Source organism: Gadus macrocephalus, chromosome 6 (genome assembly GCF_031168955.1).
Source record: "Gadus macrocephalus chromosome 6, ASM3116895v1".
Classification (NCBI taxonomy): Eukaryota; Metazoa; Chordata; class Actinopteri; order Gadiformes; family Gadidae; genus Gadus; species Gadus macrocephalus.
In genome coordinates, this window is record NC_082387.1 from 16,474,779 (window position 1) to 16,486,162 (window position 11,384).

The window sequence follows — 11,384 nt, forward strand, 5'->3', positions numbered from 1 at the left end:
TCAATTCATAAAAATACAACAGTTAATTATTTATGCAATAATCCGTAAAGCGTTTTACAGTGAATGGATTTAGTTAGATACATGAGTGAGCCATTCTGGTCGTTATCTTGCTCCAGGATGCCTACAGGTAGACACTGGGAAATGGAGATATAGAACACCCAAGCACACTGCCCTGGCCCCTTTCATCAACGTTTTTCACCGGATGTGATTCTGACCTGAGCGCCCACCAGCACTCAGATTATGTATTTAATTGGGTTCCCAAGGCAACAAGTGTTTATTTTCGATCGGGAGCTTATGGTTGTCTTTCCATGACACCAGTAGATGTTCTGAGGAAATGCTCCAAACAAAAATGTCCCACACTCCCACAGTCTACCCTGGGTGTAGTAGAGGAAATCAGAGCAGACTGTCACTGCAGGGTGTGTGAAGGAATCAGTATCTGACAAATGGCAGAAATCAGTGAATATAATCAATATTGACATGACAAAAAAACATTCATCCACCTACCCATCCATTCATTCATCTATCCAAGCTGTCCAACCATCCATATACTGTACCGACGCTTCCATCCATCCATTTCTTCATTCATCTGTCAATCCATCAATCCGACACCCAAAAGAAAAAGGCCTATGTCAATTTTGGTAATTCTGTTAATTTTCTGCGAATATTTCCGATGTAGAGAACATTTTGCCCCTAATAATTATTTATCTTACTTACCAGAGTTAGATCTGCCTCGTGACGGTGTGGAATTCCCTAGTAGTCCTGCTTCGACTCTTTGTTTTTCCTTCTAATTAAAACGGGCCCAACATGGCTTACATTCTTATAGCATGTAGTCTTCAGTGTAGTGTAATCCAAGTAGCTAGGACCACTTTAAGGACCACCAAAATAATATAATATTAGAAGGGTTCTTGTAGACTTATCTATGTTTGACTCTCTCTCGCTGTTTTTCTCAGACATACACACACACCCACACATACCCACAGACACACACGCACGCACGCACGCACGCACGCACGCACGCACGCACGCACGCACGCACGCACACACGCACGCACGCACGCACGCACACGCACGCACGCACGCACTCACGCACACACACACACACACACACACACACACACACACACACACACACACACACACATACACACACACACACACACACACACACACACACACACACACACACACACACACACACACACACACAAACACACACACAAAAACAATCTCTCTCTCACTCTCCCCTCTTCTCTCTCTCTATGCAATGCACTGTTTAATAATTTTAACCTAATAAAGCCGTTCAATGGTGTGTGGTAAGCTAAAACATGGTAAATAACGTTGTGTTTGGACAAAAGGTGGCGGACTGTCCAGGTAACTTGGAGATCATTATGTAATAACAGCTCAACGGACATTGTGACCCACTTCTTTCTTCGTCACCGGCGACCGTGAGCTGAGCTCCAGACGTCCTCAACGCATTGTCACGCGTCAGTTCCACATCCCACTGGTAAATAAATACTAGTTTGATTGTGGGGTCAGAAGTTCATTAACATTTAAAAAAGGTTTACCTGTCAGGGGAACATTTTCAGCAAATTACAAATGACGTAAAGGCGTCCATTGTTCGCAATGTTCTTATATAAATCACAGGAAAGCTGTCGTGTCCTTAACTGATAAAAAGCAGCGGCGTGCCCACACTGACTGAGTAGGGGAGGCCCCAGGAGGAGGCCAACATTAGCACATGCATATGCCTACAGTGTGAATGAGCGACAATAGGTTCAATGTAATATGTTGGCAAAGTCAACTATACGTCAATTATATAATTGCAAAATGTCTTGCACAGCTTTATAATCTATTGTTCCATCATCGAGGACTGTGGTGATTGTGTTTTTTCAGTTGACTTTACAATATCTGTTCAAATTAACTTAAATTATATTTTGCTGTATTTATATATAGACTTTCTTCATATTCCCATGTGTGTTTTGCTCTGAATGAGCGGCAGGGCGACAGTTTTTTTGTGGGTATGTTTGGAGCATACTGTTGATCGCAGCATAATCATAGTGCACGTCAAACTAATTTTGCCTTAATCCTGGAGGGACGGGGACAGGGTTTCGACGGGGGCCATTTAAGGCATCATCCTGGGCCAGAATTTGTTCTGGCAGCGGCCTACTATAGCTGGCTCTGCTCAACATCTGCCCTGTCTCCGATTATGACATCCACTGCTGGGTTTGAATGTCAGTAACACACAGGGAGGGGACACCTGATACGGGGGGTGAGTAAGAGCACTTTCTGGTAAAGCACTTATATCTTCATCGACCCTGTTGATCTACGCCACCGGCAACTAGGACACGTGGTTTTGGACAGAGGAAATGAGATCGGCGTTCTTGTGATTTTAGCAAGGGTGGATGACAGACTCTAGAATAACAGATGAAAAATATTCAATATATGCACACACATGCATAGCACACGTGCACGCACACATCCATAATATAAATTGTGAACATTGGTAGGCCTTTGCGTCGTTCTGCAACCACACATCCGTGATTAACTGTTCAAAAAAGGCCCAGGAAACTCACCTCTTCCAGTCATTTGTATACGTCGGTAAGTTTATAGGTCAATTTCAAAATACCAACTAGCTGATTTAAGGATTGTTGTTGTTTTTCATCTTGCTGGCCATGGGTGGCCGAGGCACTAGATCAAATTTCTCTGAAGCACATGAATATTTAGTAAACACAGCAGGTTCCCAGACTTCATTCTATCTCAGAGACACAACTTCCGCTTTGTAACACAAAATATAAAGCGTGGAAAATTTAGATTTTCTGTGGATTCACAAGTAAAATACCAAGAATGCATTTATGGAGAGCTCACACTGAATTTTGTCATTAAGCTTCGGTGTTGACCATTGATATATTTTTTACTAGTATCAGTTTTTGGGCAAGCATTTCAGGGTTAAAATTTGAGATGCTTTCAAGTTTTTATTTTTATTGTTTAGTTTCATCATTATAGATCATCCATCTTCTATAAATCATCTGGTAGTCTTAATCATGTTAAAAAAAAGCAGTTGTTTATAAGATCTTTTTTTACCTGTTTTGGAAAATAGACGGGGATTAATGTGGGGGAAATTAGGGGAGGATTTTGGCATGGTGAATAATCATGATTTGAGGAAGCAAAGTACACTACTGAAATAAGGGAGGTATATGGCTGTCCTTATTTGAGCATATCTGCAAACTATGCATTTATAGTTTGCAGACACAAAGTTCCCATCAGGAACTCATCATTCTCAAAATCCTCGCTCTTCATCCATTTATAAGACTACACATATTTTAGAGGTGATTCAGTGTTTTTTGCTGCCTCAGCATGAACACCAGGCCATGTATTTGGTAATGGCTGGGAGTGCACAAGCGGCCAACGGGTGGATGTAATACAACAGCAAGTTTCCATGGACTCAAATGAAAAAAAAAGAATTCTCAAAGTTGAAAATAATCAATCATAGATATTAGTAATAGACAATTGACGAATGAATAACGAACCGTGTGTCTTTAATAAGCGACGCAAGGCACACAGTACACGGCACACAGTGATAAAGGATCAGGGTAATTATGGCTAGGCATCTGGTATTAGCACAGAGTCTTGTTTCAGCCAACAAAGTCCATACACATGGAGGAAACAATCGACCAGTAAGAGAACATCCACATGCATTTATATGCATGCACACACATACACACACACACACACACACACACACACACACGCACGCTCACATGCATGTAATGCGCACGCACACACACACACACACACACACGCACACACATGCACACGCACACGCACGCACACACACACACACACACACACACACACACACACACACACACACACACACACACACACACACACACACACACACACACACACACACACACACACACACACACACACACACACACACACACACACACACACACACACACACATCAGCATGCACCTCTTTGAACAGATGGTTTAATGCTTTGGCTGTTATTTTATAATGTCAAGCTGCCTTTCTGTTAATCCCTTTAAACTACATACGGGAAAAGTGTCCATCTACTCCCAGAATCCTTGTGACCCAATGGAGACATCTCTGATTTGGCCTCTGGCCTCTGAGAAAAGCTGTTTCATCACTCTTAATACTCCTCCAAATACACAAATGGCTGAAGCAATTCTTCAGTTATTTCGACATAGTGGATAGGGTCAACCAACGATTGCACACACTCCAAATGATAAATTAGGAAACAAAGGAAGCAGAGACAAACAAAACAACAATCAAATAAAGAAGAATATTCGCTGAACTATGCATCAGCCGGGCCTGCTGGTCCGGATTTTCCTGTTTGTTTAAAAAATCAGTTTTGCTTTGATATGTAGTACATTAAAATAAACTTCAAATCGACCAATAGTGGATTACCTTCATGGGAACTATCTGTGAGGAAATCTTTGTTAAGCCTATTGAAACACGGATGCGTTTTCAGATCCTCCAAGTGTGTGTTTGTGTGAGATTTGATGGTCATGGGGCTCATTCAATTGGTTGCCTCAAGCAGTCCGCATGTATCCCCTAGCTGTTCCCCTAGGAGGCTGAAGATATGCATTTTTCCGAAATATTGGGATGCTGATAACTGCATAGCCTGTATATAATTCATCTTGGATTATTCCCTACTATATTTGAAATGCATCAGGAATGTTCCTTTCTCTTTTCATGCATGCGAGAGTTCTTCGACTTAGGGGCTGCAGAACTCAGTTGAGAACGTTACTGTGATTAATAACCACACAAGTATTCAGCATTCATAAGTTTGGACTTGATCTGTCTCATTAACTCAAACTCTTCTCTATTAAACCCTTAAATAACATCAGTGTTATTTAAGGGTTCTCCCATATATGAGGATGTGTATCTCTTTCTCAGTGTGTATATAACATGATTTAGACCTTTAGAGTTTAATGTTGAAACCAAGTCCATAGATAAACAAAGGCATAGCTTCCTGTAACGTATAATATTGTCCACAACGGTGCTAGCGTCCGGTGGAAAAAGTTGATCTTGGTGTTAATGTTCTCTTGCTCAAATTTGGTCTGAATTCAAAGTGGAGTCATGTTTCCATCGCACATATTATTCCAATCACGCCTAATCCAAATATCTCCATGCTTTAAAAAAACCAACAACCATAATATCATCATAACGATAATGATACCCTTGCGTACGTCATTGCGAGGCCTAATCACATGCTGTCCATCACTCCTGGCCTAGCTCACGTCATTTACCCGATGGGGTCTGTCTCCTGTTGTTCAGTACATCTTAGAGAAGCAGGTGCACTCTGCTGTTTATCTGTGTGCCTGTGGGTTTTGTGTGTGTCTGTGTGTATCTACCCTTGTATTTGTGTGTGTGTGTGTGTGTTTGTAGGTGTGTGTGCCTCAGTTCCTGCGTGTGTGTGCGTGCATGCGCGCGTGTGTTTCGTGTTTGTGTGTGTGTGTAGGCGTGTGTGTGTCTGTAAGTGTGTGTCTTAGTACCTGTGTGCGTAGGTGTGTGAGCGTAAATGTGTGTGTGTGTGTGTGTGTGTGTGCATGTGTGTGTGTATACCAGTGACACACAAATAGTGCAGGGCACCTATCCAGCACACCGGAGGCAGTGTTGAGGTAAGGCAGCTAGCTTCATGTATTTCCTCCCTTCTATTGTGTCTTCCCTGTAGCTGAACCATGCAGCCAACATCTGTGTTCATTTGGTCCTTACCTTACCTGAATATGATGAAATTAAATGTTGATATTCAAATCAATAGTTTCAGATGTCAGTGCTGCGTCCAATATTCCCATGGTCCTATTGGTATTCATTATGCACACGTCTGTTGTTGAGGACTGGTGTCAAACAGGAGAGCGTGCGTCATGTTGTTTTGCAGAATGTGAATGGGCACCTGCTCACACAAAGGGTAAATGTCAGCCTCGTTGCTTTTCCATTCCCACATCTAATGAGGTACTAGAGATTCCGGGGAAAAGGAACGACCATGAAACTAACGAAACAACCGTCAGTGCTTTGGGATTCATTTGGTCTGATGTATGTTTAATACAGAGTCTGTTTCAGCCCTCTCAGCAAACCCCCAAACTGACTAGGATAGCCCTGATGCTTGTTTAATCCAAAATAGAGTCATACTTTCTTGTTTATTGTTTCATGTGTGCTTCCTCTGCCAAGAAAAACTAGGGGAAGTCTCCCTGTTCTCCCGCTCTTTCTTTAACCATCCAACTATTTCTCTCTCTCCGTCGGGCCATGGGTTGTTTGTAAAAGTAACCAAAACTGGTCTCAAAGTGTTTGGGATAATTCGCCTAACCTTACTACCCTTATGTAATTTGTGGTAGTTTAAAACCTTGTTTGGGGCGTAGGGCCTGACAATGACCTCTATGTGGAAGTTTAGAAATAGTGAACTTGAATGTTGAAATTATATTGGTGCATACCACCCCGGTTTCCATTTACACAATTGAGGAATAAGACAGAAAGTTATGAACAAAAAAACGTGCTGACTCAATATCAGTCTCATGTGAAGACATACATTTATTTGGTCACTTTATTAATGCAGCCCTAATGTTCTATGTTTTTGGTGAAACAAGATCAACAGGAGAATACGTTTTTTCTTTATTCAGTCCATCTAATATAAAATACAATGCGTATAAACTTAATTTCAGTTACAGTTTGAAATTTATTCTGGTTGAAAGACCAGTTACCAACCTGATAAGGGAGAGAGGTTGGTTAGCAGCCAACTGAAACCGCTTTGCTAACAAGTAGCATTGTGAATATGAACGAGTTCATCGAGGCATGAAAGCTCAAACAAACGCGTTATTTATGGGCATTGTAGCAGCTGCATCTCTTTAATGACATTATATGACTTGATATGAGAGTCCCAACAGGTTACATCACTTACAATGCTATATATTTCTTTGATTAAAGAAAAATAACAATATTCAGAGGTTTTCAAAGGAATCTGACAACTGTGCTTTTAACTCAATGATTCCATTTAGTAAGTGGATCATATGTATATATTTCATTTTAGAATTGTCATATTTACCTTATAACATGTCAAGCTTGTTTTGACGTTTCAATGTATTCTCTTGGAGAAAAACAGTCTCTCCTACTAAGAATATTTCGACAACTAATGGCGAAGAATACTATTTATACAGCTAAAGCTGATCTCTCCACCACCTTGTCGTTGACAGAGGGGCATGAACAGTGGTTTGACAATCCCTTTATGATGATTGTACCCTACGCTAAATCATGACACCTCAGGCCAAAGTACCAACACATACGTAGGCCTATATGTCAAACTGAAGGGGCTTGATGATGCTACACTGCACATTAGTCATAAAACCGTAATACGGTTGCACAATTTGCTTCCACATTCCAAAACACAACAGAGTATCATCACAGACAGACACACACAGACACACCAACTCCTACAAATCAATACAACTCCACACGCACTGCGATTACTCATAAGAATAATATCAATAAAGGCTTTATAATTTACCATAGTTACCACTCCAGTCTGTGAATCACTCATTCTACATAACAGGCACCATGTGCTTCACAAAGTCAAAGTTTCCAAGAATAATAGACCCAGAAGTTGCCCAGAAGAAGACTTTCCATAGGCTTGAGTCAACGCCCATGGAGCAGGAGGCCTGGTTGTACTTGTGTTTATGGGCAAACCACCAGAGGAAGACAGAGTCACTGACCTATCTAGGAGGTAGTTGTCCCATTGCAAAAACAAAACACACCACTGTGTTGTCTCCAGGCTGACCTCTAGTGAGCAGTACTCTCTCCGTTTCAAAATGAGTCTTTCCTCTAGACGCCCGTTCTCCCCCTCCGGAGGTCTGGGGACAGAGTCTCAGATGCACTTCTCGTCCACCGTGGCGTTGTCCAGCAACACCTGCAGCGACTGGTCCTTGGGCCGCGACCGCAGGACGATCAGGGCCGCTCTGAGGCTCTCCACGGGGTCCGTCCCTTCCTTTCCGCCGTGGACCACCCCGGCGTCGCCGCCCCCGGCCGACGGAAGTGAACACCGGGAATTCCTGGGCGACGCGTCCCGCGAGGCGCTTCGGGAGCGGGAGACCTCGGTGAGGTGACTGCTCCCCGCGAACACCTCGCTTCCTCCCGGCAGGTACAGGAACACCAGAGGGTCGCCGCCGCCGCCGCCGCCGCCGGTGGTGTCGGTCTGGAGTTCCCGGGTGGACACCAGCGAGTGGGAGTCCCGGCTGGAGAGGACCGAGGAGAGCTGGTGGGCGTCGATGCAGTGGAAGTTGCCGTGCCGCCGCTGCTGGCCGGCGTGCGCGCCCATCTTGCAGAAGAGGCACTTGATCTTCTCCATGAGCTTGCGGAGCACGGCCTTGCGCAGCAGGATGTAGATCCAGGGGTCAAGGATGGGGTTGAAGGAGGCGAAGCGGATGGCGCGCAGGTCCGGGTTCCGGTCGAGCTTCAGCTCCACGGGGGTCTTGTACAGCTGGTTCAGGAACACCTGCGCCTATGTAGGGGGGGGGGGGGAAGCCATGGTAAGAAGTGGGTTAAACGGGACTTGTGTATTGTGTGTGTGTGTGGGTGTGGGTGTGGGGGGGGATTTTGTGCGTGTACTTGCCTGTGGGTGGGGGGTTGTGTCTGTGTTTCTCTGTGTGTTTGTGTTGGGTCTGTGTGACTCTCTATTTGGGGGGGAGGGTGTGTGTGTGTGTGTGTGTGTGTGTGTGTGTGTGTGTGTGTGTGTGTGTGTGTGTGTGTGTGTGTGTGTGTGTGTGTGTGTGTGAGAGAGAGAGACAGAATAACACTGAAATTAGATCAAACGAATGAATGATTTCAAGTAAAAAGAATACAATCGCTAACGTTGATTGAAGTTTATTTAATATGAATTAAAGTAGTGTGGTCCCAAAACTTACAACTAGTGGAATCGAGCAGATCAGCACCACCACCGAGGTTCCTATGAGCAGAATAACCATCTGAATTTCTACACCTGCCGTGCGTCCGAAGCTGCGGCTTCTCCTCCTTGGGTCGACCGATACATTCCGTGCAATGTCGGTCCCTAGGGACATCCGGCGGACGAAGCGCCGGTGCATCCGAATCAGCGCCCCGCACACCAACACGTTACAGATGACGGTGGCGAGAATCAGAACGGAGCTGAACCCGGCGTAGGTGTAGGTATAGGCGGCGTCGCTGGTCACGTTGCTCCGCCACTCTATGAAGCACCAGGTTTGAGGGTATTGCTTTTTTATTTGTCCGAACCCCATGCCTGGCAGCGCGCAGAAAAATGCATTGGAAAAGTAGATCGCAACAAGTGTAATCCCCGCCAGTCTCTGGTCAACGTAGTCGTTGTAGAAATAAGCGTGGTTGATGGCGATGTATCTTTCTATCGACATTGCACATATGATGCTGAGTCCCGCCAGCGAGAAGAAGAGCATGGTAAATCCAAAATACTGGCAGAGCGCGTCTCCCCCCGGCCAGGACCCCTTGACATAAGTGGCGATAGTGACCGGACTGGCCAGAAGGGTCCCTAGTAGATCTGTCACCGCCAAGCCACAAACCAGGGTGTAAAACGTGGTCTCTTTCTGTTCTTTTCGTGATTTGCACAAGACCACTATAGCAATAAGATTGCCAACCACACCGAAGATAAACATGATGGATGGTATGGTGGGCACCATGGTCCTACCTGTCATGGAGTGGTTGCTCATTGTGATGACTTGTTGTAGATCAGGACCACTCATCTTTTATCTCGTCTTTTAAACTAATTCAACATAAAGAAAATGTCCATATTTGTCCGACACTTTCCCATTTAGCACAAGGACGAGGCATTTTAAGGATTGTTTAAAAAAAAAAGTAGCAATCAAACCTTGAGAAAAAAAAATACAAAGGATTTAGTTAATTGTCTCTCGTCAAGGTAGAGTCTCACAAATCTCCTGCAATACAGAGTAAGTTTGCACTTACAAAGACAAGGATAGCACTGCAGTTAACCGTCTCAGAATATGAGTGAGTTCATTGAAACGTGGGTCTGCCTCAAACTCCCCATTCTCTAGTGTGGCGGCCACGCCCCCTCGGTGGACTTCTCCAGACCGATTCCACTCCAGCGTTCTCAGGGACCTCCGATAAGGCCTTGACTTTAAGGGCGTCATATATCGTCACGGTGTGGGAAGTAGTCCCTTGAACAAACAAGCGCAAACCTTCGTTACAATATCGATTGAAGTAAGACAAATATATATATTGATATTTTATAGTCTGGATCTCTTTTTCAAGCCGTTTGCTCTAGGTGAGCTATATGACCTCCTTCAACCTTGTTTCATTTAATTTTTTTTTAAAGATTCAGTTATAATAATCTTATTATCATATCATAATAATGAGAAAAGGTGTAACTATTTTTTTTCAAAAGTGAAGCTGTAGGGAGGAATAAAAGTTTTTTATCACATAACAAAGAAAAGGTAAAGCGAATTGAGGAAGTAGTCTTAATTACTCATTATTACCAATGAAGAAGTATGTAATAATTTAATTGGCAATGATTGATAATCAGACTGGAGCAGTTTAGGTATTTCTTGAAAGTTAGATGGCATCTAGTATAAACAAAGTACAAGAAAGCCTATCCAAAGGAAAGTATTTGTACATGCCAATAACAATGTTTGTTGTGTTTGAGTGGTTGCGTGTATGTTTGAGTTCTTCCCAATGTGCGGCACACTTTATCTCTGTTTCCCGCATTATTTTAGTCATTGTAACAGAAAATACGTCAATCTGTTTGCGTATGGTTGTACAAATAAACATGTCGGCCTAGAACCTAAGTTCTAAGATACCAGCCAACCAGTGTGCCTGATGTGTGAAGCAACATACCTTACCATACAACCGATCCTGAATCTATCCTAGTAGGTAGATCCTGAATCTACCCTAGTAGGTAGATCCTGAATCTACCTAGTTACAAGAAAACCTTTTGAAGATGTCAGGTCTTTTTTATGTGGTTATGGTTAAGGCAGTGTGTATATTAAAGAGACCTGATTGTAATGTTATCTCTTAATTGTTTGGTTTCCCTGCAACCCAAGTCTGTCTTGATAACAGTATATTAAAGTCATACAACCAGAAGTATTGGCTAGTATTTGTTTTAAACACACCCATACCTGCACATGTGGGTGGAGTTAAGCTGTGTGCCACCTCCGTACTAGTACGAAGAGTAGTCTCTCTTTTTTATTGTATGTTTGTGTGTGTGTATGCAAGCAAGCGAGTTTGTGTTTGTAATGGTTTGTATTTATTTGTGTGTTCATGCCTGTGTTTGTGTGTGTGTGTGTGTGTGTGTGTGTGTGTGTGTGTGTGTGTGTGTGTGTGTGTGTGTGTGTGTGTGTGTGTGTGGGTGCCTCATTATATTTGTTTGAATAAT

At 43.4% G+C, this 11,384-nt stretch overlaps 1 protein-coding gene across 1 annotated transcript; it reads right to left on the reverse strand.

The window, feature by feature from the left end:
• Window positions 1-6,529: 6,529 nt before the first annotated feature.
• ptger4a (prostaglandin E receptor 4 (subtype EP4) a) lies at window positions 6,530-10,092 on the reverse strand. Its single transcript, XM_060054552.1, has 2 exons — window positions 8,917-10,092; window positions 6,530-8,513 (listed from the first exon to the last, which is right to left on the reverse strand). The coding sequence occupies exons 1-2, from the start codon at window positions 9,736-9,738 to the stop codon at window positions 7,881-7,883; spliced, it is 1,455 nt and encodes a 484-aa protein (XP_059910535.1). The 5' UTR covers window positions 9,739-10,092; the 3' UTR covers window positions 6,530-7,880.
• Window positions 10,093-11,384: the final 1,292 nt, after the last annotated feature.